This window comes from Anolis carolinensis, chromosome 3 (genome assembly GCF_035594765.1).
Source record: "Anolis carolinensis isolate JA03-04 chromosome 3, rAnoCar3.1.pri, whole genome shotgun sequence".
Lineage (NCBI taxonomy): Eukaryota > Metazoa > Chordata > Lepidosauria > Squamata > Dactyloidae > Anolis > Anolis carolinensis.
This window is the reverse complement of record NC_085843.1, coordinates 167265249-167290348: the sequence shown is the minus strand read 5'-3', so window position 1 is coordinate 167290348 and position 25100 is coordinate 167265249. Positions and strand designations below refer to the sequence as shown.

At 40.2% G+C, this 25100-nt stretch overlaps 1 protein-coding gene across 2 annotated transcripts; it reads right to left on the bottom strand.

Annotated features, from left to right (window-relative positions):
• Nucleotides 1-2165: 2165 nt before the first annotated feature.
• On the bottom strand, nucleotides 2166-24433 carry LOC103279758 (protein FAM13A). 2 transcript variants are annotated; one of them, XM_008116402.3, is made up of 6 exons: nucleotides 24114-24428; nucleotides 19288-19447; nucleotides 12515-12724; nucleotides 12094-12277; nucleotides 5746-5887; nucleotides 2166-2602 (listed from the first exon to the last, which is right to left on the bottom strand). In XM_008116402.3, the coding sequence occupies exons 1-6, from the start codon at nucleotides 24141-24143 to the stop codon at nucleotides 2537-2539; spliced, it is 792 nt and encodes a 263-aa protein (XP_008114609.1). In that variant the 5' UTR covers nucleotides 24144-24428; the 3' UTR covers nucleotides 2166-2536. The 2 variants fall into 2 exon arrangements, with proteins under 2 accessions (XP_008114609.1, XP_008114610.2); XM_008116403.3 differs by lacking the exon at nucleotides 5746-5887 and having other exon boundaries at nucleotides 24114-24433.
• Between the last annotated feature and the right edge of the window lie 667 nt (nucleotides 24434-25100).

Here is a 25100-nt window from a genome sequence, read left to right as displayed (position 1 = left end):
GCGACGGAAAACATGAACCTTAGAAGCTTCTCCAGAAAACTTGGTTGGCAACGCCATGGCCGGGAGACGGATTCCGCGCTCCTTCAAACCCCTTATTTCCCCATCCTGCGCATTGAGCTTGTCACGGATCCGGTCCACCTCATCCTTGTCGATGGTGTAGCTGATCGGTTGGCCCCCCGGCACGGTTCCGGTGGACATTCTGGCCTAGGTTAATTGGTGCTTAGGGTGGCGGAGTCAAACTGTCACGACCCAGGCAGCAGAGCACCAATAACCATACACAGAAGCCAGAATCTATCTAATATCTTTATTAAGGAAATATATAAAGTTAATAAAAGCAAGCGTATGAATTAGTCCAGGAGTAGACCTTTCAGGAAAGGTCAAAATTAGTCCAAGGAAACAATGTCCAATATGAAATATTAAGGTCCAAAGTTGTAATCCAATAACCGAAACACTCACTTGCCAAGCAAGTGAGGGGAGATGACAAGGTCCTTTAGTCCATGAACTTGAGCAAGGCTAGGAAATAACTTGATTCTTGGAACACAAGGCTTGATTCAAGGCAACAAGGAAACAAGGAGCAAGAATAGGATCCGTGGAATTACTTGGCAAGGTCCGGAAAACAAGGCAAGATCCGGAGAGTAAAACAAGGCTGGAAACGAAGGCTTGAAATCGGGAACAAGGCTTGAAACAGGAACGAGGCTTGGAAACGGAGTAGCTGTCCACACACGCTACTCCGGTAGCTGACGAATTGACTCCGCAAGATCCCTTTGTGGGTAAAACACCTAAATAGGGTCCCGTTTTCCCGCCAAAGAGCAGTTCTCTGGAGAACCAGAAACGAAAGCTATTCTCTGAGTCCAGATGTGTGACTCCTTAAAGTTTCCCATGGAAAGCAGACTTAATCAGCTGAATGCTTAGCAGCTATCCTCGCACTCCTGCGAGAGGCCGCTTGAACTCCCCTCTGTTGTTTACAAAACTCATGGCGAGAAAACGTAGGAGATTTAGGTTCAGGGCTTGTTTGACAGACTTCTGGAAGACAAATCTCTTGCAGGTGCAAGGTTTCCAAATCTGGCTGGGAAAGTTCCAATTCTGACTGAAACGGTGAAAAACCCAAGTTTTCCTCTTCATCTAGCACCACAGTGCCAGGAACGGGACTACATGGCCCATGACTCATCACACTAGGCTATTTGAGCCCAGGGAGCGCACAATGGTTCTGGGAACATGAACCTGGATCATATATTGAGATCCAGGATGGCTGTCCCCACCACCCAAATATGAGGATAAATCTGATTTAGATTTTACCCTGCTGCATTAAGCAGCTCAGACCAGGTTAAATCATATTAGCCTGTGTGTGCTGTGTGGATGCACACAGGTTAATGCGACTCTACGCTGCATTATTTGGCAGTGTAGATGCATCCACAACTAAAGATCTCAGAAAACTATAACTCCAATTATTCTATTGTGTCATGTCAGTTAAAGTGTGGTCAAATTATATTTCTTCTACAATATAGATGCATCGTCGGTGCCACAAAATTGCATGGGGTTGTCCTACTTTTGGCTGCCATGGAGCACAATCTGCAAGGTGGGCCATGCTATCAGTTTTGATTCTTTGGAATCACTCTTCCTATGTTTTCATTTAACTTTACTTTCAGCTCTACTCGTTTAGTTTATTTATGCTCAGCTAGCAAAAGCTTTCAAAGGAGGTATTGAATCAGTTAAAAAAAATGCCCCACCAGTAAAATAACAACCCAAACCATAAGACAACAAAGTATTTATCATAAAATAGTAAAATAAATAATGCCTACTGCAGCCACGATGGCACATGGGAGCAACTCCTTTCCATTTCTGTATATTTATATGTATGTAAATGTTTGTAAAGCACAGGCTTCTGCTCTAAACAGCAACCCTGTGCCAATTCGCCCTTCTTCTTCTCTCTCTAACATCTGGTTCAACTTATCATAGATCCTCCTGATGCCCACAGTTCTCGAGCAACAAGAATAAGTCCAAAGATTACAAAATAGAAAGGATAAATCCGCATGAGTCTGGGGTAGGATTTTTTAGTTGTTTGTGATGTCCGACATTGTCCTGTTTAAGGGCAATCCATTACAAACTGTAAACACAAGGTTAAATAATAAGTGCTTTTCTGGCATAGATTTCATACTGAATGATTAATTGTTAACCATATTGCTAAATTATCCATCAACACTGAATTTTCAGGGGACATCATGGTTCATGTAAATTACACTTCTAAATCTATCTAAATGCCTTTATATTGAATCCTCAGAAAATCTGCGCTGTGACACTATGGTGATTAGGACAAATAATTATATTCAGGTTAACAAAAACAGTGTTTGGCACAGACAAAAAAACCCGAGTTCACCCCAATATGGGGTAAGCAGTCGAAACAATAATAATCTGGAAATGTAGAACCTATTCAATCCATTTTCCAGGACATTGAACATTGAGATAAAAAACAAAATACTGACACCAAGTGGAAGGAACAATCCATGCAGTCTTGGATTCCTTGCCAGTGCCAAATCCTTTAGGAATGGTTTGTTTCCTCTGCCTCTTCTGTGAGTCCCTGATGCAGCAAGGTGGGGCAAATATTCTGTAGAGAGAAAATAGAAAATGAATGAAATAGAGTGGTACAGTAGATTTTTCATGCATATTCAACATACAAAGTTCCATCATTAAACCAAATTCAATATCATTTTTAGTAAAGGTAAAGGTATTTTCCCTGACATTAAAGATAGTTGTTTCTGACTCTGGGGGTTGGTGCTCATCATTTCTAAGCCAAAGGTCCGTTGTCACCTCCAAGGTCATTTGGCCAGTATGACTGCTTGACACCGGAGCGGTACCTAATGATCTACTCACATTTGCATGTTTTCAAGCTGCTAGGTTGGGGCTAACAGTGGGAGCTCACCCCGCTCCCTGTATTCGAACTACCGACCTTTTGGTCAGCAAGTTCAACAGCTCAACGGTTTAACCTGCTGCGCCATCGAGGGCTCCTTAATATCATGATTATGTGTGTATAATTTGCTAGAATTACACTGATCCACATAGAAATAAACAAATAATTAAAAATCAGTTATCCAGAACAAATTTATTAGTGCCTCCAGATTAAAAATATTCCTTAAAAGTCTGGATTAAAATATATGGCGTGGGTTTGGGAAGTTGTTTTGTTTTTGAAACCAAAATTTGTCTTTCTGTCTGATGACACCTAAAAGATGAAAGAAGGTCACAAACGTGGAAAGGAATATATTTTATAGGTAAAGATAAAGGTTTTCCCCTGACATTAAGTCCAGTCGTGACCGACTCTGGGGGTTGGTGCTCATCTCCATTTCTAAGCCGAAGAACCGGCGTTGTCCATAGACACCTCCAAGGTCATGTGGCTGGCATGACTGCATGGAGCGCCATTACCTTCCCGCCGGAGCGGTACCTATTGATCTACTCACATTTGCATGTTTTCGAACTGCTAGGTTGGCAGGAGCTGGGGCTAACAGCGGGCGCTCATTCCGCTCCCGGGATTTGAACCTGGGACCTTTCGGTCTGCAAGTTCAGCAGCTCAGTGCTTTGACACACTGTGCCACCACCAGGGGCCCCAGTGAAGAATAAGAAGTTGTAAAGTTTGTATATTTTGGATATACTTTGTACACTGCTGCAACAAAGGAGAAAGAAAAACCGTCCTGCTTATTTGCAAAAGAACAAAAGTCTCTGTGTGTTTTGTTGTTTGAGTAGAAGACCACTACAACTGTGCTTATGGATATCTGGTTTCTCAACCAGAACTAATAAAATCTATTTCACAAGAACAGGAGTTTTATCACTGCATAGACCTCCTGACAATTATGACTATACAATATTGTGAGGAGAAGCACACGGAATAGGGTTCAATGGTCAACTTCCCCTGTATGACTTCAGAATCAACACTCTAGAGCTGCTGCTGCTGCTCAGTCATTTAGTCGTCTCCTACTCTTCGTAACCTCATGGACCAGTCCACGCCAGAGCTCCCTGTCAGCCGTTGCCGCCCCCAGTTCCTTCAAGGTCAAGCCAGTCACTTCAAGGATACCGTCCATCCATCTCGCCCTTGGTCGGCCTCTCTTCCTTTTTCCTTCCATTTTGCCCATCATCGTGATCTTTTCCAAGCTTTCCTGTCTCCTCATGATGTGGCCAAAATACTTCAGCTTTACCTCTAGTATCCTTCCCTCCAGTGAGCAGCCGGGCATTATTTCCTGGAGGATGGACTGGTTGGATCTTCAAGGCACTCTCAGGATTTTCCTCCAGCACCAGAGTTCAAAAGTGTCTATCTTCCTTCACTCAGCCTTCCTTATGGTCCAGCTCTTGCATCCATAGGTTACTATGGGGAATACCATTGCTTTGACTATGTGGACCGTCGTTGCCAGTGTGATGTCTCTGCTCTTCACTATTTTGTCAAGGTTGGCCATTGCTCTCCTCCCAAGAAGGAAACGTCTTCTGATTTCCTGGTGGCAGTCTGCATCTGCAGTGATCTTCGTGCCTAGAAATATAAAGTCTGTCACTACCTCCACGTTTTCTCCCTCTATTTGCCAGTTATCAATAGGTGTAGTTGCCATGATCTCGGTTTTCTTGACGTTTAACTGCAACCCAGCTTTTGCACTTTCTTCTTTCACCCTGGTGATAAGGCTCCTCAGCTCTTCCTCACTTTCGGCCATCAGTGTGGTATCATCTGCATACCTAAGGTTGTTAATGTTTCTTCCAGCAATTTTAACTCCGGCCTTGGATTCCTCAAGCCCCGCATGTTGCATGATGTGTTCTGCGTACAAGTTGAATAGGTAGGGCGATAGTATACAGCCCTGCTGCACTCCTTTCCCAATCTTGAACCAGTCTGTTGTTCCGTGATCTGTTCTTACTGTGGCTACTTGGTCTTTATACAGATTCCTCAGGAGACAGACAAGGTGACTTGGTATCCCCATACCACCAAGAACATGCCATAGTTTATTATGATCCACACAGTCGAAGGCTTTAGAATACTCAATAAAGCAGAAGTAGATGTTTTTCTGAAACTCCCTGGCTTCCTCCATTATCCAGCGGATATTGGCAATTTGGTCTCTCGTTCCTCTGCCTTTTCTGAACCCAACTTGGACATCTGGCAACTCTTGCTCCATGTATTGCTGGAGTCTGCCTTGAAGGATCTTGAGCATTACCTTACTGGCATGGGAAATAAGGGCCACTGTACGGAAGTTTGAGCATTCTTTAGCGTTTCCCTTTTTTAGTATGGGGATATAAATGGATTTTTTCCAATCTTGTGTTTTCCAGCAGGGGTCCCCAAACTAAAGCCTGCGGCCCCTGCCTCAGAGTCACATTAAGTCTGAAACAACTTGAAGGCACACAGCAACAATAATTCAGATTAATATGGCTATTTAATCAGCCAAAAGCATGACCACACATCTCATTGAAATACTCATCAGTTTATGTTGGTTGAAATTGTTCTTTGTTTTAAATGTTGTATTGTTCTTTCATGTCTTTTTTGTGCACTACAAATAAGATATATGCTGTGTGCATAGAAATTCATTCATTTCTTTTCCCCCCAACAGTCTGAGAGACCTGAACCGGCCCTCAGCTTAAAAGGTTTGAGGACTATTTTGCTGGCACTGAATAGAGAAGGACATACAGTAATTGGATCTAGAATTGCTTCATTGGATGATGATGATTACTAGGAAATAACAAGGAGTCCTCTGTTTGCTATTGAATCTGCTCTCCTCATTAGCCCCTTACCTGGGGGCCATCATTTCCTTCTATCAGTGAGCATTTGCCGCTGGAGCCATCCGCAAATATCTCCTTATGGCGCTGAAGAAAATGCAAAAGGATGGCATTGCAAATTGTTTGTTTTTCACAAGCCGAAGGGCTGCAGGGAATTCTGAAAAAGCAAAGAAAAAGAGAGATGTGGAATGCTATCAATTTAATTGTCCTTGGCCTCTAGTGACTAGAATCTCAGGACTCATCGTTCTTTGTCTCCCGACCCCTCAAACCCTGAGGAATTGCTCTCTGGTGGTCATTAGTACTTGCTGCACATAATTTTTGTAAATGCTGGCTCTTCTGTTTGGGTTTTATTTTTTAAAAGAAATGATACATGTACAACATGTAGCAAAACTAATAAGGCTGGGCCATTTGGTGGGGCTGAATTTTCAGTAATTCTTTACTTATTTTATTATTGCTTTCAAGAACAAATAATTTCAGAAGTTTTCACCCTGCTGGGCAAGATGATGAGTGTGTTTTGTACATTTCTGTACACATGCAATTTTCATGCAAATCTCCACAAACCCAGTAGGAGGTAAGGAAAAACAACTCACTTCCCTCAACCCGAAAAATTGGAAGACCATATTCATGGAAACACAACAGCAACCATCCATCTGAAATATTGTACACTTCTTCCCTAGGGGCATAACTATATATAATTTTCCCAACAATTGCTCATAGTCATATAGCATAATAAGTGCATCTCCATTCCCACTCCACAAAACACAGCTAAAGCGCAGATGGGAGATCGTTGAAGATCAGAGGGCCAGATTTTTTTCTCCCCAGTGAATCTTCTAAAAACTGAAGACATGGATTAGGAGCAGGACTGTGTCCCCAACATCAATATGTCTCCATTCATGGGTTGGAGCTTCACCAGCTGGTTCCTTAATAGGGTCCTCTGCTTCATGTCACCACTTTATTTATTTATTTATTTATTTATTTATTTACAGTATTTATATTCCGCCCTTCTCACCCAGAAGGCCATTACAATGAACACATATATGGCAAACATTCAATGCCAACAGACAAACAACATACATTAGACAAACTCAGAGGCATTTTAAACAATTTTCCAGCTTTACGATTCCGGCCACAGGGGGAGCTGTTGCTTCACCGTCCAGTAGTGGCTGTACTTCCTCATTCCTTTCCTCGTGTTTTGCTGGCATTTTTATGGTGTTGTAAATTAGCCTCCCGCATAAAGCGTCCCGAAATTTCCCTAATTGACAGGTGCAACTGTCTTTCGGGGCTGCATAGGTCAACAGCAAGCCGGGGCTATTAATGGTCAGAGGCTTAACCCAACCCGGGCTTCGAACTCATGACCTCTTGGTCAGTAGTGATTTATAGCAGCTGGTTACTAGCCAGCTGCGCCACAGCCCGGCATATAGACTAGTTTTAAAAAATCATTTATCTTTCATTTTCATCTGATAATGTGAGCTTCTGAATGTACTTTGTAGCAGTATTTCTCATTTAGGGCTAAATAATTTCAAGGCACCAGATCCTGTTTGATCATGGAATCTAAGGATCGGCCCTGGTTAGTACTTGAATGTGAGTTCACCAACAAATACTAGGTGAGGAAGGCTTTATGTAATGGAAGGAACTGTCCAAACTACTGTAGAGTCTCACTTATCCAAGCTAAACGGGCCAGCAAAAGCTTGGATAAGCGAATATCTTGGATAGTAAGGAGGAATTAAGGAAAAGCCTATTAAACATCAAATTAGGTTATGATTTTACAAATTAAGCACCAAAACATCATGTTATAGAACAAATTTGACAGAAAAAGTTCAATATGCAGTAATGTTATGTTGTAATTACTGTATTTACGAATTTAGCACCAAAGTATCATGATATATTGAAAACATTGACTACAAAAATAGCTTGGATAATCCAGAAGCTTGGATAAGCGAGGCTTGGATAAGTGAGACTACTGTATTTCGGAGTACAGTAATAATAATAATAATAATAATAATAATAATAATAATAATAATAATAATAATTTTATTCTTGTACCCCACCTCTATCTCCCCGCAGGGACTCAGGGCGGTTTACAAATGCAAAACAAATATACATACATAAAATATCAAATACCGAAAACGCACGAATGAAAAATTAAAACATACAATTAAAACCAAACCATTAAAAAGACAAAGTTAAAAAGCAGCAATCAAACATAAGGATGGGCTGATCAAAGTGCACTAAGTGAGACTTGTAAACACGTAGGAAGTTAAAAGTGCTATAAGAACATGGGGGAGAACCCAAAAGTGAGTTGAACCCTGAGGCTATATAGAGAAATTACCCATGCGGATGAAAGCGATCAAGGATAACCATTTGTACAAGAATTTAACATTCAAGAGGGTGGTACTTATTCAAAAGCCTGTGTAAACAGCCAAGTTTTCAGGCTTTTCCTAAACCTAGAGTCTCACTTATTCAAGCTTCACTTATCCAATGTTTTGTATTATCCAACACAGTCTGCCTTTTAGAAGTCAATGTTTTTGTAGTAAATGTTGCAATGTTTTGGTGCTAAATTCGTAAATACAGTAATTACTACATAACATTACTGTGTATTTAACTGCTTTTTCTGTCAATTTGTTGTAAAATATGATGTTTTGGTGCTTAATTTGTAAAATCATAATGAATTTTATGTTTAATAGGCTTTTTTGTTAATCCCTCCTTATTATCCAACATTTTTGCTTATCCAATGTTCTGCCGGCCCATTTATGTTGGATAAGTGAGACTCTACTGTATTCCTTGGCTAAAAAAAAAAAAAACCTAAGAAAATTCATGGAATCCCCCATAAGTTGGCAGATGGTTTGAAGGCCCAAACATTTTCATTCAACTTCATGCTTTTCATCAACTCATAATTATTCTACCAACCAACCCTCTCTTGTTGTTACCTAATCCCCCCCATACACACATGCCACAGTATAAGCAGGCCATTATCAGGTGAGTCTAGAGAAAAGTGGAGCCCCCAGTGGCACAGCATGTTAAAGCGCTGAGCTGCTGAACTTGCGGACAAAAAGGTCACAGGTTCAAATCCGGGGAGCAGAGTGAGCGCCTGCTGTTAGCCCCAGCTTCTACCAACTTAGCAGTTCGAAAACATGAAAATGTGAGTAGATCAACAGGTACCGCTCCAGCGGGAAGGTAATGGCGCTCCATGTAGTCATGCCGGCCACATGACCTTGGAGGTGTCTATGGACAACGCTGGCTCTTCGGCTTAGAAATGGAGATGAGCACCAACGCCCAGAGTCAGACATGACTGGACTTAACGTCAGGGGAAAGCCTTTACCTACCTTATATAGAAAGATAATGCTAAATCCGTGAATATTACATACATACATTAAATTCACAAGGCATCATAGCATTGAAACTAAAGCACTTTGAGAGATCTCAGCATGCACAATATATTTATCAAACAAAACATGAGCAACGAAGCTGATTTTTCTCTAAAGGCATAAATGCAAATACTGTGGGGAGAGTGAGATTTATCCATTTTTAATGATTCTGCAAACACTCACTTTCCATTAAATCCTGACAGTGAAAGAGTTCTGTATGTGTCAGTGTGTATGTGCACGGCTGTGTGTTTGGCCCTCCTTTTATGTTAAGGAAGCCATTACTGGTGTTATTATAAAGGATATATCAGTTATGTTACATGAAATGTGGATCGTAAAATGATGATGTAAAAATTGGGTATCCCTCCCAGGCTGTTATAAATTCTACAAGTTGAAGATTAAATTGTCACTCACTGTAATTAAGTGTTTCTTTAATATTCCCTACAGACAGGCCTGGAAGAGTAGATAGTCAAAGAACAGAAAATATATCAAAGCTGCATTGATGCCAGATGTGATTTGTTAATGTTTAATTTAGTGTGGCCAAGGCAATAGAAATGATGAGCTAATTGTCCCTAATGGTCTATCTAGATTTTAAGCAGGATGGGTATTTTTCTGCAAATAACATGTTTTTGCTCCACCGACTGGAGAAAACATACTAGAGCAATCAGACTTGCATAACAAGCCCCCTTTTACTTTCTAGTGATCAGTCACAAAACAATCCATGCTAAATGCAAGTGAGGGAAAGCACTGTGCTTTGATAAACATATGTCTTTCGTTGCTTGAGGGAGCTCTCCTTCTAAATGTGTTCTTAATGTATCATATAGGTTTACCCTAGAACAACAGTTCCACCATCATTTATACTCTTATAAATATTTATTTATTTATTTATTTATTTGCCATATTTATATCCCGCCCTTCTCACCCCAAAGGGGACTCACAGCAGCATACCAGTAGGAAACTGCTAAAACAGAGACAGGCAAAACTTAAGCCCCTTCCAGGCCTCTTCTACAGTGCCATATACACTGCCATAATACAAAAGCCGAGGTCTAAAGAAGGACCAGAGAACTCAAGAAGGCTGAAGAAATTCAACATTTGGCAGATACCCATGATGGTCAGGACTACCTTCCATCTGGAAACCTATGCCCTCACTGCGGAAAAACACGCGGGTCAAGGATAGGTCTCCACAGCCATCTACACATCCACCACCAAGACACTACACTTGGGGGGCTCATGCTACACAGGATCGCCTAAGTTAGTAAAGTACACTGCCATATAATCCAAATTATCAAATCAGGTAATCCACATTATCTGCTTTGAACTGGATTATCGGAGTCTACACTACCATATAATCCAGTTCAAATCAGATAATCTGATTTATATGGCAGTTGTTATATCCCAGACACCTTTGGGTTCTGAACCTGGTTCAGAAATGAACTTTGACCAGGATGAAGCTTATTCTGACTTTTTACCCAGTTCTCCGAGCTCCTTCCAATTACAGACCCCAGCTGTGGATAGCTCCGAGGCTTCCTTAATTGGGAGAGATACTGAAAACATTACTCCCGTAGTAGAACCAGATGTCCTGAGTTCCTCAGGGAAGATATCCTTTAATAGAAGGGAGTTTTTGTATCAATAGAGATCACAGAAACAGGAACTTCGAAGGAGTAAACGTTTGGCATCTAGAGGGGATAGTGGATAGCAGATTGCCTTGGGAATCTTTGGGGAGTTGCTTTCCCTTTGCTGTGATTAGATCTTGTTGTTTTCCCCACTCAAGAACGTCACAACAGTTTTGAGCGTGTTTCGGTTTCTGGACTTTGGACAATAATATTGGACATATCTATTCAACTCTTTGGACTAATTCATACCATTTCTTAAAGGACTATTGCTCACTCATCCTTTAATAATAATAATAATAATAATAATAATAATAATAATAATAATAATAAACTTTATTTATATCCCGCCACCATCTCCCCACGGGGACTCGGGGCGGCTTACATGGGGCAGTGGCCCAAACAACATAAGAACAAAATAGAAGCAACACAATACAATCACAATATAAAAAGATAAAACAATAATACACTATATCAATATAAACAACAATACAAGATAAAAATTTCATTTAAAACACATAAATGGTAAGACCGTAATAAAAACAGGATAAATTATTAAAAACCCACTGGGGCTGATTAATTAATGACTATCTCCGAAGGCCTGCCGAAACATCCAAGTCTTCAGTTGCTTCCTGAAGGAAGGTAGAGAGGGAGCCAACCTAATCTCCCTGGGGAGGGAGTTCCAGAGTCGGGGAGCCACGGCCGAGAAGGCCCTCTCTCTCGTCCCTACCAAACGCAGTTGTGAGGAGGGTGGAAGTGAGAGGAGGGCCTCCCCGGAGGATCTCAGCGATCAGGTGGGTTTATAGGGGACGACGTGAATTTATTATTGTTTTAATAAAGATATTAGATGATTATTGGTCTCTGTGTGGTTTCCAGTGTTTACGCTGCCTTGGGGTGCAACAGCAGTGTAGATACAATCTCAGAACATACACAAGCAGTATTTTTTGTGGAGTAGCACTTTACCACTGAAACAATAAAATTATGCGTGATATTGTATAAGGCTTTCAATTTAATGGCATCTAGTTTCAATCTCCCAGCCTCACTGAGTGAACCCCCTCCAAACAAGAAAATCCTATAATAGGTTCACCTTAGGGCTGCCATAAATCAGAAACAACTTGAAGGCATACAACAACCTATAGGCCCGGGCTGTGGCGCAGGCTGGAGAGCAAGCCAGCTGCAACCAGCTGCAATGAATCACTCTGACCAGGAGGTCATGAGTTCGAGGCCCGCTCTGAGCCTATGTTTATCTTGTCTTTGTTCTATGTTAAAAGGCATTGAATGTTTGCCTATATGTCTAATGTGATCCACCCTGAGTCCCCTTTGGGGTGAGAAGGGCGGAATATAAATGCTGTAAATAAATAAATAAAAATAATCATTTTGAAAACTCTTACCGGAAAAGAGCAGGACCGAAAACGATGGCTAGGTTCTCCAATGTCATGTGATTCTCATCACTGTATGATGCCACCTTGACCAGAAATCTGACAAGGAAATGGAAAAGGCTATAGTGGGCTTTCGGCAGGCTGCTCAATAGTCTTTGTAGACATCCCATGCACTCTGCCATGTGGTTTGTATTATCTGCAAAAGAGTAAATACTAATCATTGAGATGCATTTAGGCTGGCATCAACTGGCTTTGCTGCTAATGTATAGCCTTGAGCTCCCAACACAAATGTTCCTAGAGTGAAGTCTGATTGCTCAGCATTTTTGCTGTGATTCTAGCTGACCTTCTCCTTTCTTCTTTTGTCCTTTGCCACTCTAAAAATGAGAAGTGTAAAGAAAAGCACCACCCACATCTCCTTATGTAATTGCTTTACCTTCAAAAGTAGTCACAATTTCAGTGCACAGAGCATCAGGAAAAACAGCAATTGGGAGTTCATTCAGGAAGAGTTTAAGGAGGCTGGCAACAGAATCAACATCTCCCTCTTTAACAAGATCCACCTCTGATCCTTCATCATACTTCTTCTTCAGTGCCTTGATTTTTGTTGCTGAACCACTGATCCGAAATAAGCCTTTATGATTCAGTCCTATTGAAATATTCAGCAAAAGGGTTAGGAGTAAAGGGAATCTGAATTTTTTTTAAAAAAAACTTTTTTTTTACCTGAGAGAACATTTCTCTAGGATCAACCTCTGTGGAGGTTAACTATAGACTGATCATTAATCCCAGTGCTCTTCCACACAGCCATATAACCAGAATATCAAGGCAGAAAATCCCACAATATCTGCTTTGAACTGGGTTATATGAATCCACAATGCCATATATTCCAGTTCAAAGCAGATAATGTGGGATTTTATTCATCTGTGTGGAAGGGGCCTCAATTATTCCTGATCACTGAGCCCCTGGTGGTGCAGTGGGTTAGACTGCTGAGTTGATGAACGTGCTGACTAAAAGGTCAGTGGTTCGAGTCCAAGGAGCTTCTGAAGTGGTGAGCTTCTGCTGTTAGCCCCAGCATCTTCCAACCTAGCAGTTTGAGAACATGCAATTGTGAGTAGATCAATAGCTACCGCTCCAGGGGGAAGGTAATGGCACTTCATGCAGTCATGCCGGCCACATGACCTTAGAGATGTCTACAGACAATGCTGGCTCTTTGGCCTAGAATGGAGATGAACATCGACCCCCAGAGCTGGACACGACTAGACTTAATGTCAGACAACAACCTTTACCTTTATCTAAAGTACTAGCTGTGCCCGGCCACGCGTTGCTGTGGCATTGTCTGGTGGTGTTGGTGAGAAATTGTTGAGGTAGTGGTGGTATTGAATGTCTGTTGTATAGTAGTCTTTATGTTTAGTATGCATTTGGTTGTTTGTGTGTTGTGAAAGTGGTGAGGATAGAGGGGGTCTATGTCCCTGTGTAGTATTGTATAGTATTTATACGTTGTCCATGTGTTGTGAATGCTTGGATTGTGTCCTGCTGCATAGTAAAAAGGGTTGGGCTGGATGGCCCTTAGGAGTCTTTCCAAACTCTTGGATTCTATGCTTCTATTATTATTATTATTATTAGTATTCGTATTAGTATTGGGTTGGACTGGATTACCACAGTAATTATTTCATATTACAGTAGAATCTCACTTATCCAACATTCGCTTATACAGTGTTCTGGATTATCCAACGCAGTCTGCCTTTTAGTAGTCAATGTTTTTGTAGTCAATGTTTTAAATTAATTGTGATATTTTGGTGCTAAATTTGTAAATACAGTAATTACAACGTAGCATTACTGAGTACTGAACTACTTTTTCTGTAAAATTTGTTGTATAACATGATGTTTGGTGCCTAATTTGTATAATCATTACGTAATTTGATGTTTAATAGGCTTTTTCTGAATCCCTTCTTATTATCCAACATATTCGCTTATCCAATGTTCTGCCGGCCCGTTTATGTTGGATAAGTGAGACTCTACTGTACTTTGAATCTCATATTATAAATCAAATGTTTTTTGTTCCTACCTATCATTCATAATTCCGCATGTATCATGCTCCCTATTCTTATTATGAACCATTTTTAAAACATTTAAATAGACCCTCAACTTTTCATTGGTAGTGGCTATATTTTTATCTTTACTGTGTTTCGTATGTGTTTTTAATTTTTTTCCATTGAGTTTGTTTCTGTTGTGTTATATACATCATTCAGTTATCTCTTGTATATATTGTAAGCTGCTCTGGGTCGCATATTGGCAGAAACGGTACAAAAATAAAATGAAATATTTGAGGGCAAACACTGTCAAACTGCTTATTTTTGTACACTGCTCTGGGAGCACTTTTTGCTAAAGCATGGGGAATAAAGACTTTATATCAATACTTAAATATCAGGGGGTGCAATCAAAATGGCATTTTCCCATACTGTCAACAGGGGAGAAGTTTTGACAGGTTTGCAAAATAGGAAAAATCAGAAGTCAAAATTCATGATAAACAGGGTGACAGTCAGAAAGTAATACAGGCATATTTTGCCTTAAGCACTTTGCTTTCGAATGCTTTGCTAATACAGTGCTTTTCCATATGCGGTGAAGTGGCATTTTGTTGCCCATATTCAGTCTGTACACTGCATTTGTGCACCCTGCTCCACAGTGACATATTCTGTCATTTTTATTTATTATGTTTACTTTTTAGGCTTAGTGCTATTTCATGCTTCATAAATGGCAGTATGAATATGTTTTTAGGTTTTTATATGCACTGGCAAGTGATCCACTTCAAGGCAATATTTCTTTTACATCAGTGGTCTGGAACTTGACTCACGATATTAGCAATATATGCCTGCATTACCAAGTTTGTGTTTTGTTTATATACCAAATTAAAATATTGACTTCAGTTAACCTAACCATGTATTTTTCTGTAAAATCGATCTATTGTCGATATTCATAAATTACACGATACACATGTTTCTATCTTTATGAAGGGCCTACAACCACAAATACAAGACTTTTTCATCTCTTTCCATCTATGTAATTGAAAACGCTATCCAACCTTCAAAAGTGAGGATCCCTTATAGTAAAGGACACATGCCAGTCCTAGAAAGGACAAGGTTTTTCACCCTCGGATAAGGGGCAAATCTATATAAATAAACCTCATATCTCCTAAACTGCTTCCCCAATTGTTATGAAATTTTTAAAGTATTTATATACCTACTATCACAAACCCATCACACCTGAGACAGGTAAAACTATGTCCCTTAGCAACTGCCAAGCAGTCCCCTCTCCTTTAGCAACTGCCATAACAGATGGTTCTTCCCTTTAGCAATGGCGCAAGCAATAACCAAGCAGTCTCCTCCCTTTAGTAACTGATGTGGGTGGGGACGCAAGGGACGACTAGGCCCATCTCCTCACCACACAGTTTGGCTTGGCAAGTTATGTGAAGCCGAGGCTCTGTGGCCTAGCCACTGAAAGAAGGGATACTGAGAGTGAAAGACCTTTTCATGGGCCCCAGCGAGGTGAGTGAGAGATACCCCTACTTATATTATTATAATTGCATTACATTATTATATTTTATTATTATACTTATATTATTATATTATTATATTATTATATTATTATATTATTATATCATATTATAACTGTATTATAATATAATATAACAAAGAAGAAAAATAAGACAAGTGCAAAGAAGCCAGAATGGATGTCCAAAGAACTTCTAACTGAGCTAAAGCTCAAAAGTGACATGCACAAGAAGTGGAAAAGGGGAGAAATCACCAAAGAAGAATTCAAACGTATAGCCAACACCTGTAGGGAAAAGGTTCGCAAGGCTAAAGCGCAAAATGAGCTCAGGCTTGCCAGGGACATAAAAAACAACAAAAAAGGCTTTTTTGCTTACGTTGGTAGAAAAAGGAAGAAAAAGGAGGCGATAGGGCCATTGCAAGGAGAAGATGGGGTGATGGCGACAGGGGACAGGGAAAAGGCAGAACTACTTAATGCCTTCTTTGCCTCGGTCTTCTCAGAAAAAGAAAGCCATCTTCAACCTCAGCAACACGGAATGGACGAAGGATTGGGGGAAATCCAACCCCAAATAGGGAAACAAGTTGTCCAGGAACACTTGGGCTCTCTAAACGAATTCACGTCCCCAGGGCCAGATCAGCTACACCCAAGAGTACTGAAGGAACTAGCGGAAGTTATTTCAGAACCACTGGCAATTATCTTCGAGAGTTCTTGGAGAACGGGAGAAGTCCCAGCAGATTGGAGGAGGGCGAATGTGGTCCCTATCTTCAAGAAGGGAAAAAAGAACAACCCAAACAATTAACGTCCGGTCAGCCTCACATCAATACCAGGCAAAATTCTGGAAAAGATTATTAAGGAAGTGGTCTGCGAACACTTAGAAACAAATGCGGTCATTGCTAATAGTCAACACGGATTTACCAAAAACAAGTCATGCCAGACTAATCTGATCTCTTTTTTCGATAGAGTTACGAGTTGGGTCGATACAGGGAATGCCGTGGATGTTGCGTACCTGGATTTCAGTAAGGCCTTTGACAAAGTCCCCCACGACCTTCTGACAAACAAACTAGTAAAATGTGGGCTAGACAAAACTACGGTTAGGTGGATCTGTAATTGGCTAAGCGAACGAACCCAAAGGGTGCTCACCAATGCGTCGTCTTCATCATGGAAAGAAGTGACAAGTGGAGTGCCGCAGGGCTCCGTCCTGGGCCCGGTTCTGTTCAACATCTTTATTAACGACTTAGACGAAGGGTTAGAAGGCACGATCATCAAGTTTGCAGACGACACAAAACTGGGAGGGATAGCTAACACTCCAGAAGACAGGAGCAGAATTCAAAACGATCTTGACAGACTAGAGAGATGGGCCAAAACTAACAAAATGAAGTTCAACAGGGACAAATGCAAGATACTTCACTTCGGCAGAAAAAATGGAAATCAAAGATACAGAATGGGGGACGCCTGGCTTGACAGCAGTGTGTGCGAAAAAGACCTTGGAGTCCTCGTGGACAACAAGTTAAACATGAGCCAACAATGTGATGCGGCTGCTAAAAAAGCCAATGGGATTCTGGCCTGCATCAATAGGGGAATAGCGTCTAGATCCAGGGAAGTTATGCTCCCCCTCTATTCTGCCTTGGTCAGACCACACCTGGAATACTGTGTCCAATTTTGGGCACCACAGTTGAAGGGAGATGTTGACAAGCTGGAAAGCGTCCAGAGGAGGGCGACTAAAATGATTAAGGGTCTGGAGAACAAGCCCTATGAGGAGCGGCTTAAAGAGCTGGGCATGTTTAGCCTGCAGAAGAGAAGGCTGAGAGGAGACATGATAGCCATGTACAAATATGTGAAGGGAAGTCATAGGGAAGAGGGAGCAAGCTTGTTTTCTGCTGCCCTGCAGACTAGGACACGGAACAATGGCTTCAAACTACAGGAAAGGAGATTCCACCTGAACATCAGGAAGAACTTCCTCACTGTGAGAGCTGTTCGACAGTGGAACTCTCTCCCCGGGGCCGTGGTGGAGGCTCCTTCCTTGGAGGCTTTTAAGCAGAGTCTGGATGGCCATCTTTGAATGCGATTTCCTGCTTCTTAGCAGGGGGTTGGACTAGATGGCCCATGTGGTCTCTTCCAACTCTACTATTCTATGATTCTATGATTCTATGATTCTATAATTAAATAAAATAATTATATCAATATATTTGTGGAAGGCCCAGGGTGGGAGAAAGAACTCTTTGCTACTTGAGACAAGTATGAATATTGCAATTGGCTAGCTTGATTAGCACTGAATAGCCTTGCAGCTTCAAAGCCTGGCTTCTTCCTGCATAAGGGAATTCTTTGTTGGGAGGTGTTAGCTGGCCCTGATTGTTTCATATTTATAATTCCTCTGTTTTCTGAGTGGCGTTCTTCATTTACAGTTTTGATTTTAGAGTTTTTAAAACTGGTGGCCAGATTTACAATAATAGGGAGGAGGAGGCTGATGGGGTCTTCTTCTCCCCCTAGCTTCTAGGCAAGTGAAAGAAGAGAAAAGGAGGCAAGATGGCAAGGGATGAAGAGAAAGAGGGAAAAGAAGTGAAGGAGGGGACAAAGAGGAGAGGGAGAAGAAGATAGGAGAAGAAGAGAAGAGGGTAAAAGAAGAGAAGAGGGTAAAAGAGGAGGAGGATTAAAAGGAGAAGAGGTAGAAGAAGAGATGGAGGAAGAAGAAGAGGAAAAAGAAGAGAAAGAGAAGGAGATGTTCACCATGTTCCCATAAGCCAGTGGTTCTAAACCTGGGGTCCCCAGATGTTTTTGGCCTACAACTCCCAGAAATCCCAGCTAGTTTGCCAGCTGTTAAGATTTCTGGGAGTTGAAAGCCAAAAACATCTAGGGACCCCAAGTTGAGAATCACTGCCATAAGCTTTTCATTCATAACTAACGTTATACATGAAATTAACCTGGTCAGGTAAGCCATTATTTCCCAATTCAAGTTTAGCTGTAATGTGTATTGCAGATAATGCTGCTGCAACCCAACATAGAATGCCTGTGTTTCTCCAGCCCTACTTTGCAATCCTTCCCATGTTATTGCTACTAAAAAGCATTGAGCTACAACAGAGGACAAAGAGGAAAAATGAACAGGGCTGCTGGACAGCCTTTGGTTTTAAAAAGTGTTTCACTGTCAGATAATAAAGAATACAGTAGAGTCTCACTTATCCAACACTCGCTTATCCAACGTTCTGGATTATCCAACGCATTTTTGTAGTCAATGTTTTCAATATATCGTGATATTTTGGTGCTAAATTCGTAAATACCGTAATTACTACATAGCATTACTGCATATTGAACTACTTTTTCTGCCAAATTTGTTGTCTAACATGATGTTTTGGTGCTTAATTTGTAAAATCATAACCTAATTTGATGTTTAATAGGCTTTTCCTTAATGCCTCCTTATTATCCAACATATTCGCTTATCCAACATTCTGCCGGCCCGTTTATGTTGGATAAGTGAGACTCTACTGTAAATTGTTTCACTTAATTGTATCCATTCTATTACCATTTGCTGGAGTGATACCATGTGGCTAAAAAGGCACAAAATTTGTCACAACAAAATCTCCCTTTAATTAATGGCCGAAGTTGGTCACTGTACAAAGTGCACCATTTGACTGGAAATGATAAGAAATGTTTTAGCTAAGTGTGTGAGCTTACCAAACTCTTCTAAATATCCCACTGTATGCCTGACAACCAATGGAACATGATGGCCTTGTTCCTCTTCGGTAGAAGAATCAAGGGGAACACCAAAGCTTCTTCGAAGTTCTGGTCTCACTTTATTACTGCAGTGCTTAATTTTTATGGAAGACAATGACTGCTGCAAAGAAACAGAAAAGAGTTTGGTGTAATACATTTTTGGAGCATTCTTGAATTATTGATTCAAAAGAAAGCCTCTTTTGGTGAAGTAAAGACAAATCGTTGTGGTATAAATCCCAAGAGATATGAAAAACCAGAGGCAAGGTGTGAAGACTAGAGATGTAAATATATTACATACAATATTAATACAAAATATTAGGATGGAAATAAAAGGAATCTCAAATTGGTAATGAACATTTGGTTCCATTAGTTAAGACTCCAAATACAGTAGAATCTCACCTATCCAACACTCGCTTATCCAACATTCTGGATTATCCAATGCATTTTTGTAGTCAATGTTTTCAATATATCGTGATATTTTGGTGCTAAATTCGTAAATACAGTAATTACAACATAACATTACTGCGTATTGAACTCCTTTTTATGTAAAATTTGTTGTATAATATGATGTTTTTGGTGCTTAATTTGTAAAATCATAACCTAATTTGATGTTTAATAGGCTTTTCCTTAATCCCTCCTTATTATCCAACATATTCGCTTATCCAACATTCTGTCGGCCCGTTTATGTTGGATAAGTGAGACTCTACTGTATTGCTTTTTAAAAGTGCCAGCCAGACAACAATTTCCATGTACAGTAAAGTCTCACTTATCCAAGCCTTGCTTATCCAACATTCTGGATTATCCAATGCATTTTTGTAGTCAATGTTTTCAATATATCGTGATATTTTGGTGCTAAATTCGTAAATACAGTAATTACAACATAACATTACTGCGTATTGAACTCCTTTTTATGTAAAATTTGTTGTATAATATGATGTTTTTGGTGCTTAATTTGTAAAATCATAACCTAATTTGATGTTTAATAGGATTTTCCTTAATCCCTCCTTATTATCCAACATATTCGCTTATCCAACATTCTGTCGGCCCGTTTATGTTGGATAAGTGAGACTCTACTGTATTGCTTTTTAAAAGTGCCAGCCAGACAACAATTTCCATGTACAGTAAAGTCTCACTTATCCAAGCCTTGCTTATCCAAATTTCTGGATTATCCAAGCCATTTTTGTAGTCAGTGTTTTCAATATATTGTGATATGTTGGTGCTAAATTCGTAAATACAGTAATTACAACATAACATTACTGCATATTGAACTACTTTTTCTGTCAAATTTGTTGTATAACATGATGTTTTGGTGCTTAATTTGTAAAATCATAACCTAATTTGATGTTTAATAGGCTTTTCCTTAATCCCTCCTTATTATCCAAGATATTCTCTTATCCAAGCTTCTGCCGGCCCGTTTAGCTTGGATAAGTGAGACTCTACTGTATGTACAGTACTGTGTCAAAAGAGTCCCAGTCTTTTAAAAACTATTAGTATTTACTGGCTATTATTTGTTTCAGCATGTTAAGTTATTGTATATGTATGTATATGTATGTGTGATATATATATATATATATATACTAGCTGTGCCCGGCCACGCGTTGCTGTGGCGAAGTATGGTGGTATGGGAAATAAAGTATTGAGGAATTGGTGGTAGTTAAGGTCAAGGGTAAAGGTTTTCCCCAGACATTAAGTCCAGTCGTGTCTTACTCTGGAGGTTGGTGCTCATCTCCATTTCTAAGCCGAAGAGCCAGCGTTGTCCGTAGACTCCTCCAAGGTCATGTGGGATGACTACATGGAGCGGCGTTACCTTCCCGCCGGAGCAGTACCTATTGATGCACTCACATTTGCATGTTTTCGAACTTCTGGGTTGGCAGAAACTGGGGCTAACAGTGGGGGCTCTCTCCGCTCCCCCAATTCAAACCTGTGGCCTTTCGGTCCAGAAGTTCAGCAGCTCCGCGCTTTAACACGCTGCGCCATCAGGGGATATTATTTCCTAAAGGTTGTGAATATACAATATTTCTGATTGGTTTTTTTTGTTTGTTGGAGGCAAGTATGAATGCTGCAATTAGGAAAAATGATTAGGATGTAATGGCCTTGCAGCTTTAAAGCCTGGCTGTTTCCTCCCTGAGTGAATTTTTTTTGGGGAGGTGTTAGCTGGCCCTGATTGTTTCCTGTCTGGAATTCCCTTGTTTTCAGAGTGGTGTTGTTTGCGATGTTTTATGTGCTTCTACTGTCTGTGGCCCTGAGAAAACAGGATTTGCCAGACTTTGATGATGGGAATACTTTGTTGGGAGGTGTTAGCTGGCCCCGATTGTTTCCTGTGTGGAATTCCCCTGTTTATTTACTGTCCTGGTTTTAGAGTTTATATTGTTCTGCATTATTCTATCCCAGTAATTATTTCATATTAAAGAAGAATCTCACTTATCCAACATTCGCTTATACAATGTTCTGGATTATCCAACGCAGTCTGCCTTTTCATAATCAATGCTTTTGTAGTCAGTGTTTTAAATTCATTGTGATATTTTAGTGGTAAATTTGTAAATACAGTACAGTAGAGTCTCACTTATCCAACATAAACGGGCCGGCAGAACGTTGGATAAGCGAATATGTTGGATAATGAGGAATTAAGGATAACCCTATTAAACATCAAATTAAGTTATGATTTTACAAATTAAGCACCAAAACATCATGTTAGACAACAAATTTGTCAGAAAAAGTAGTTCAGTACACAGTAATGCTATATAGTAATTACTGTATTTATGAATTTAGCACCAAAATATCACGATATATTGAAAGCATTGACTACAAAAATGCGTTGGATAATCCAGAATGTTGGATAAGCGAGTGTTGGATAAGTGAGACTCTACTGTAAATACTACATAGCATTACTGTGCATGGAACTACTTTTTCTGTCAAATTTGTTGTATAATATGATGTTTTAGTGCTTAATTTGTATAACGATTACCTAATTTGATGTTTAATTGGCTTTTCCTGAATCCCTTCTTATTATTCAACATATTCACTTATCCTGCTGGCCTGTTTACGTTGGATAAGTGAGACTCTACTGTATATTGATAATCTTAAATTATCTGCTTAGAACTGGATTACATGAGGCCCCTTCTTCACAGCTGTATAAAATGCACACTGAAGTGGATTATATGGCAGTGTGGAGTCAAGATAATCCAGTGCAAAGCAGATAATATAAGATTATAAATGGGTTATATAGCTGTGTTGAAGGGCCTTGAGTCTACACTGCCATATAATCCAGTGCAAATTAGATAATCTGTGCAAGAAGCCTAAGTGAGGCCTAAATCTGCCTGTCTCCTAACTGAAACCTGGCTGTCCCTTGGCTGGTTGCTAAGCAACCAAGTGGGCAGAGATTAGCCCTCTAAACTGGCAGCAATTGGATTAAAAAAAACATTGCTCTCCCTCTAATTAGGACTTTATTTTTCTTTTCTTTTTGTTGTATCAACCTTGAGGCGTGGATGATGGGTTGTGTTGTCAAATTTTGAGGTTGGGGGGCCTGTACTTTTGTTGTTTTGTGAATTGCCGTGATGCCATCACTCTTTTATATATATAGATATATATATATAGGTGTGATGGTGCAACGGGTTAAACCGCTGAGATGCAAAACTTGCTGACTGAAAGGTCGATGTTCGAATCTGCAGAGCGAGGTGAGCTCCCGTTGTTAGCCCCAGCTTCTGCCAAACTAGCAGTTCGAAAACATGCAAATGTGAGTAGATCAATAGGCAGGAAGGTAACAGCACTCCATGCAGTCATGCAGCCACATGACCTTGGAAAATGCCAGCTTTCTGGCTTAGAAATTGAGATGAGCACTAACCCCCAGAATCAGACTTGACTAGGCTTAATATCAAGGGGAAACCTTTACCTGTGTGTGTGTGTGTACGTATTTCTTGGAGGGTCATAGGAAATTTTTGCTTCAAAAAGAGCTCTGTGGATGAAAAAGTTTGAAAACCCCTACTTTAACAGAACTGCTCAGTTGCGTGTACTGAAACACAAAGCATTAATGTATAACAGAATGTTACATATTAAAGTGGCAGGTAAAGCCCCACACTTCATTTTAAGTGGGATAAAGATTTTTTAAAAAATTAAACAAATCTAAAATGAATCACAATAATTATCCAGTCTCAGTTATTTGAAAACAAATCACATACACATTAATGGTACAGTAGAGTCTCACTTATCCAACATTCGCTTATCCAACGTTCTGGATTATCCAACGCGTTTTTGTAGTGAATGTTTTCAATATATCATGATATTTTGGTGCTAAATTCGTAAATACAGTAATTACTACATAGCATTACTGTGTATTGAACTACTTTTTCTGTCAAATTTGTTGTATAACATGATGTTTTGGTGCTTAATTTGTAAAATCATAACCTAATTTAATGTTTAATAGGTTTTTTCTTACTCTCTCCTTATTATCCAACATATTCACTTATCCAATGTTCTGCCGGCCCATTTACGTTGGATAAGCGAGACTCTACTGTATTTAAGTTCTGAGCAAGCAATCTAGATTCTTGAGATAGAAAAAACACTAATCGGAAAAAGGTGAAACAACCACACTGGTTATGTATAATTTGTAAAAACAAAAAAAAAAAACAAACCAGCCTTTATGTGTTCTTAAAACATTCACGAAGCTGTTTCCTACTGTAGTAACATTTCCCCTTTTTTAAATCTTTAAAGACAACTGAATGGCAACTTTAATTTTCGAAGCCATGGGAAATCACAAATGAGAAACAATAAGATTGAAACATTTCACTTACACAAACAGTAATGGAGGCACCTATTCCCATGTTCGGTCCAAACAATCAGGCACTGCTATGTCAGATGCCAGAAGATGAATGTGCCATGTTCTTCTTTCAATCTATGTCTTCATCTCAACCAGGCTACATAAACCCATTCAGAGTAACATTTAATATATATACTGTATATAGTCCCATGCAAATCTTTACTCCAGACCTGACTGGTGCTGAATTGCTTTTGAAGGTCCTGCAAACAGTAAGTGTTTGGATGAATAGGTTCTACCTCTGCATAATCCTAGGACAAAAACTTCCTGGTGTGTCGCAAAGGTGTTACCATAGCATCTAACATACACAAAAAGAATAGTGTTGCTTCCTGTTGTGCCAGCTACGGTCTGCTCAGCGGACACTGAGCTCTCACATTTCATGGGGAAGAAAACTGCAGAACTCTTCAGTTAATTTTCCAACCACAATTGATCCACAAGAGATTCCAACTGTATTCATCAAATGCATCCAGGAACCCTTCTGTAGCTTTACAGACTTTAAAAGGTTACATTTTTAAAGTAATTCATTGTGCAAGTCATTATACTGCCACTCTTGTACAGTCGGGGTCCAGTCTGGCAGATTCTCAGGGTTTTCTATACTAGGAGTAATATATTTCTTTGGAAGGGGCGAAGGGGCCATCATGTCATCATGGAGGATGTTCACAAATTTGTCAGGGCACCTGATTTTTTGGAGGATGGTCCAGAGAGCGCTGCAGTGAGCAGAAGTAAGTCTTCAGTTGTCTTTTGAAGGAGAGGAGGGAGGGCGGCAGCCTTATTTCTTCAGGAGGGAATTCCAGAGGTGGGAGGTGACCATGGAGAAGGCCCTCTCTCTTGTTCCCACCAGCCATACTTGGGATGGGGGTGGGACCGAGAGCAGTGCCTCCTCCGCTGACCGCAGTGCCCAGGTTGGTTTGTAAAAGGAGATGTGATCAGTCAAGTAGCCTGGACCCAAGCCATTTAGGGCTTT

Bases quoted from the DNA above. Each gene is read 5' to 3' on its own strand.
- LOC103279758 (XM_008116402.3), bottom strand. From the start codon at position 24,143: ATGGGAATAGGTGCCTCCATTACTGTTTGT. The intron at 12,725-19,287 runs GTAAGCTCACAC...ATATTTCAATAG, and splicing joins GGGATATTTAGAAGAGTTTG to GACTGAATCATAAAGGCTTA. The intron at 2,603-5,745 runs GTAAGGGGCTAA...TTCTCTCTACAG, and splicing joins AAGGAAATGATGGCCCCCAG to AATATTTGCCCCACCTTGCT.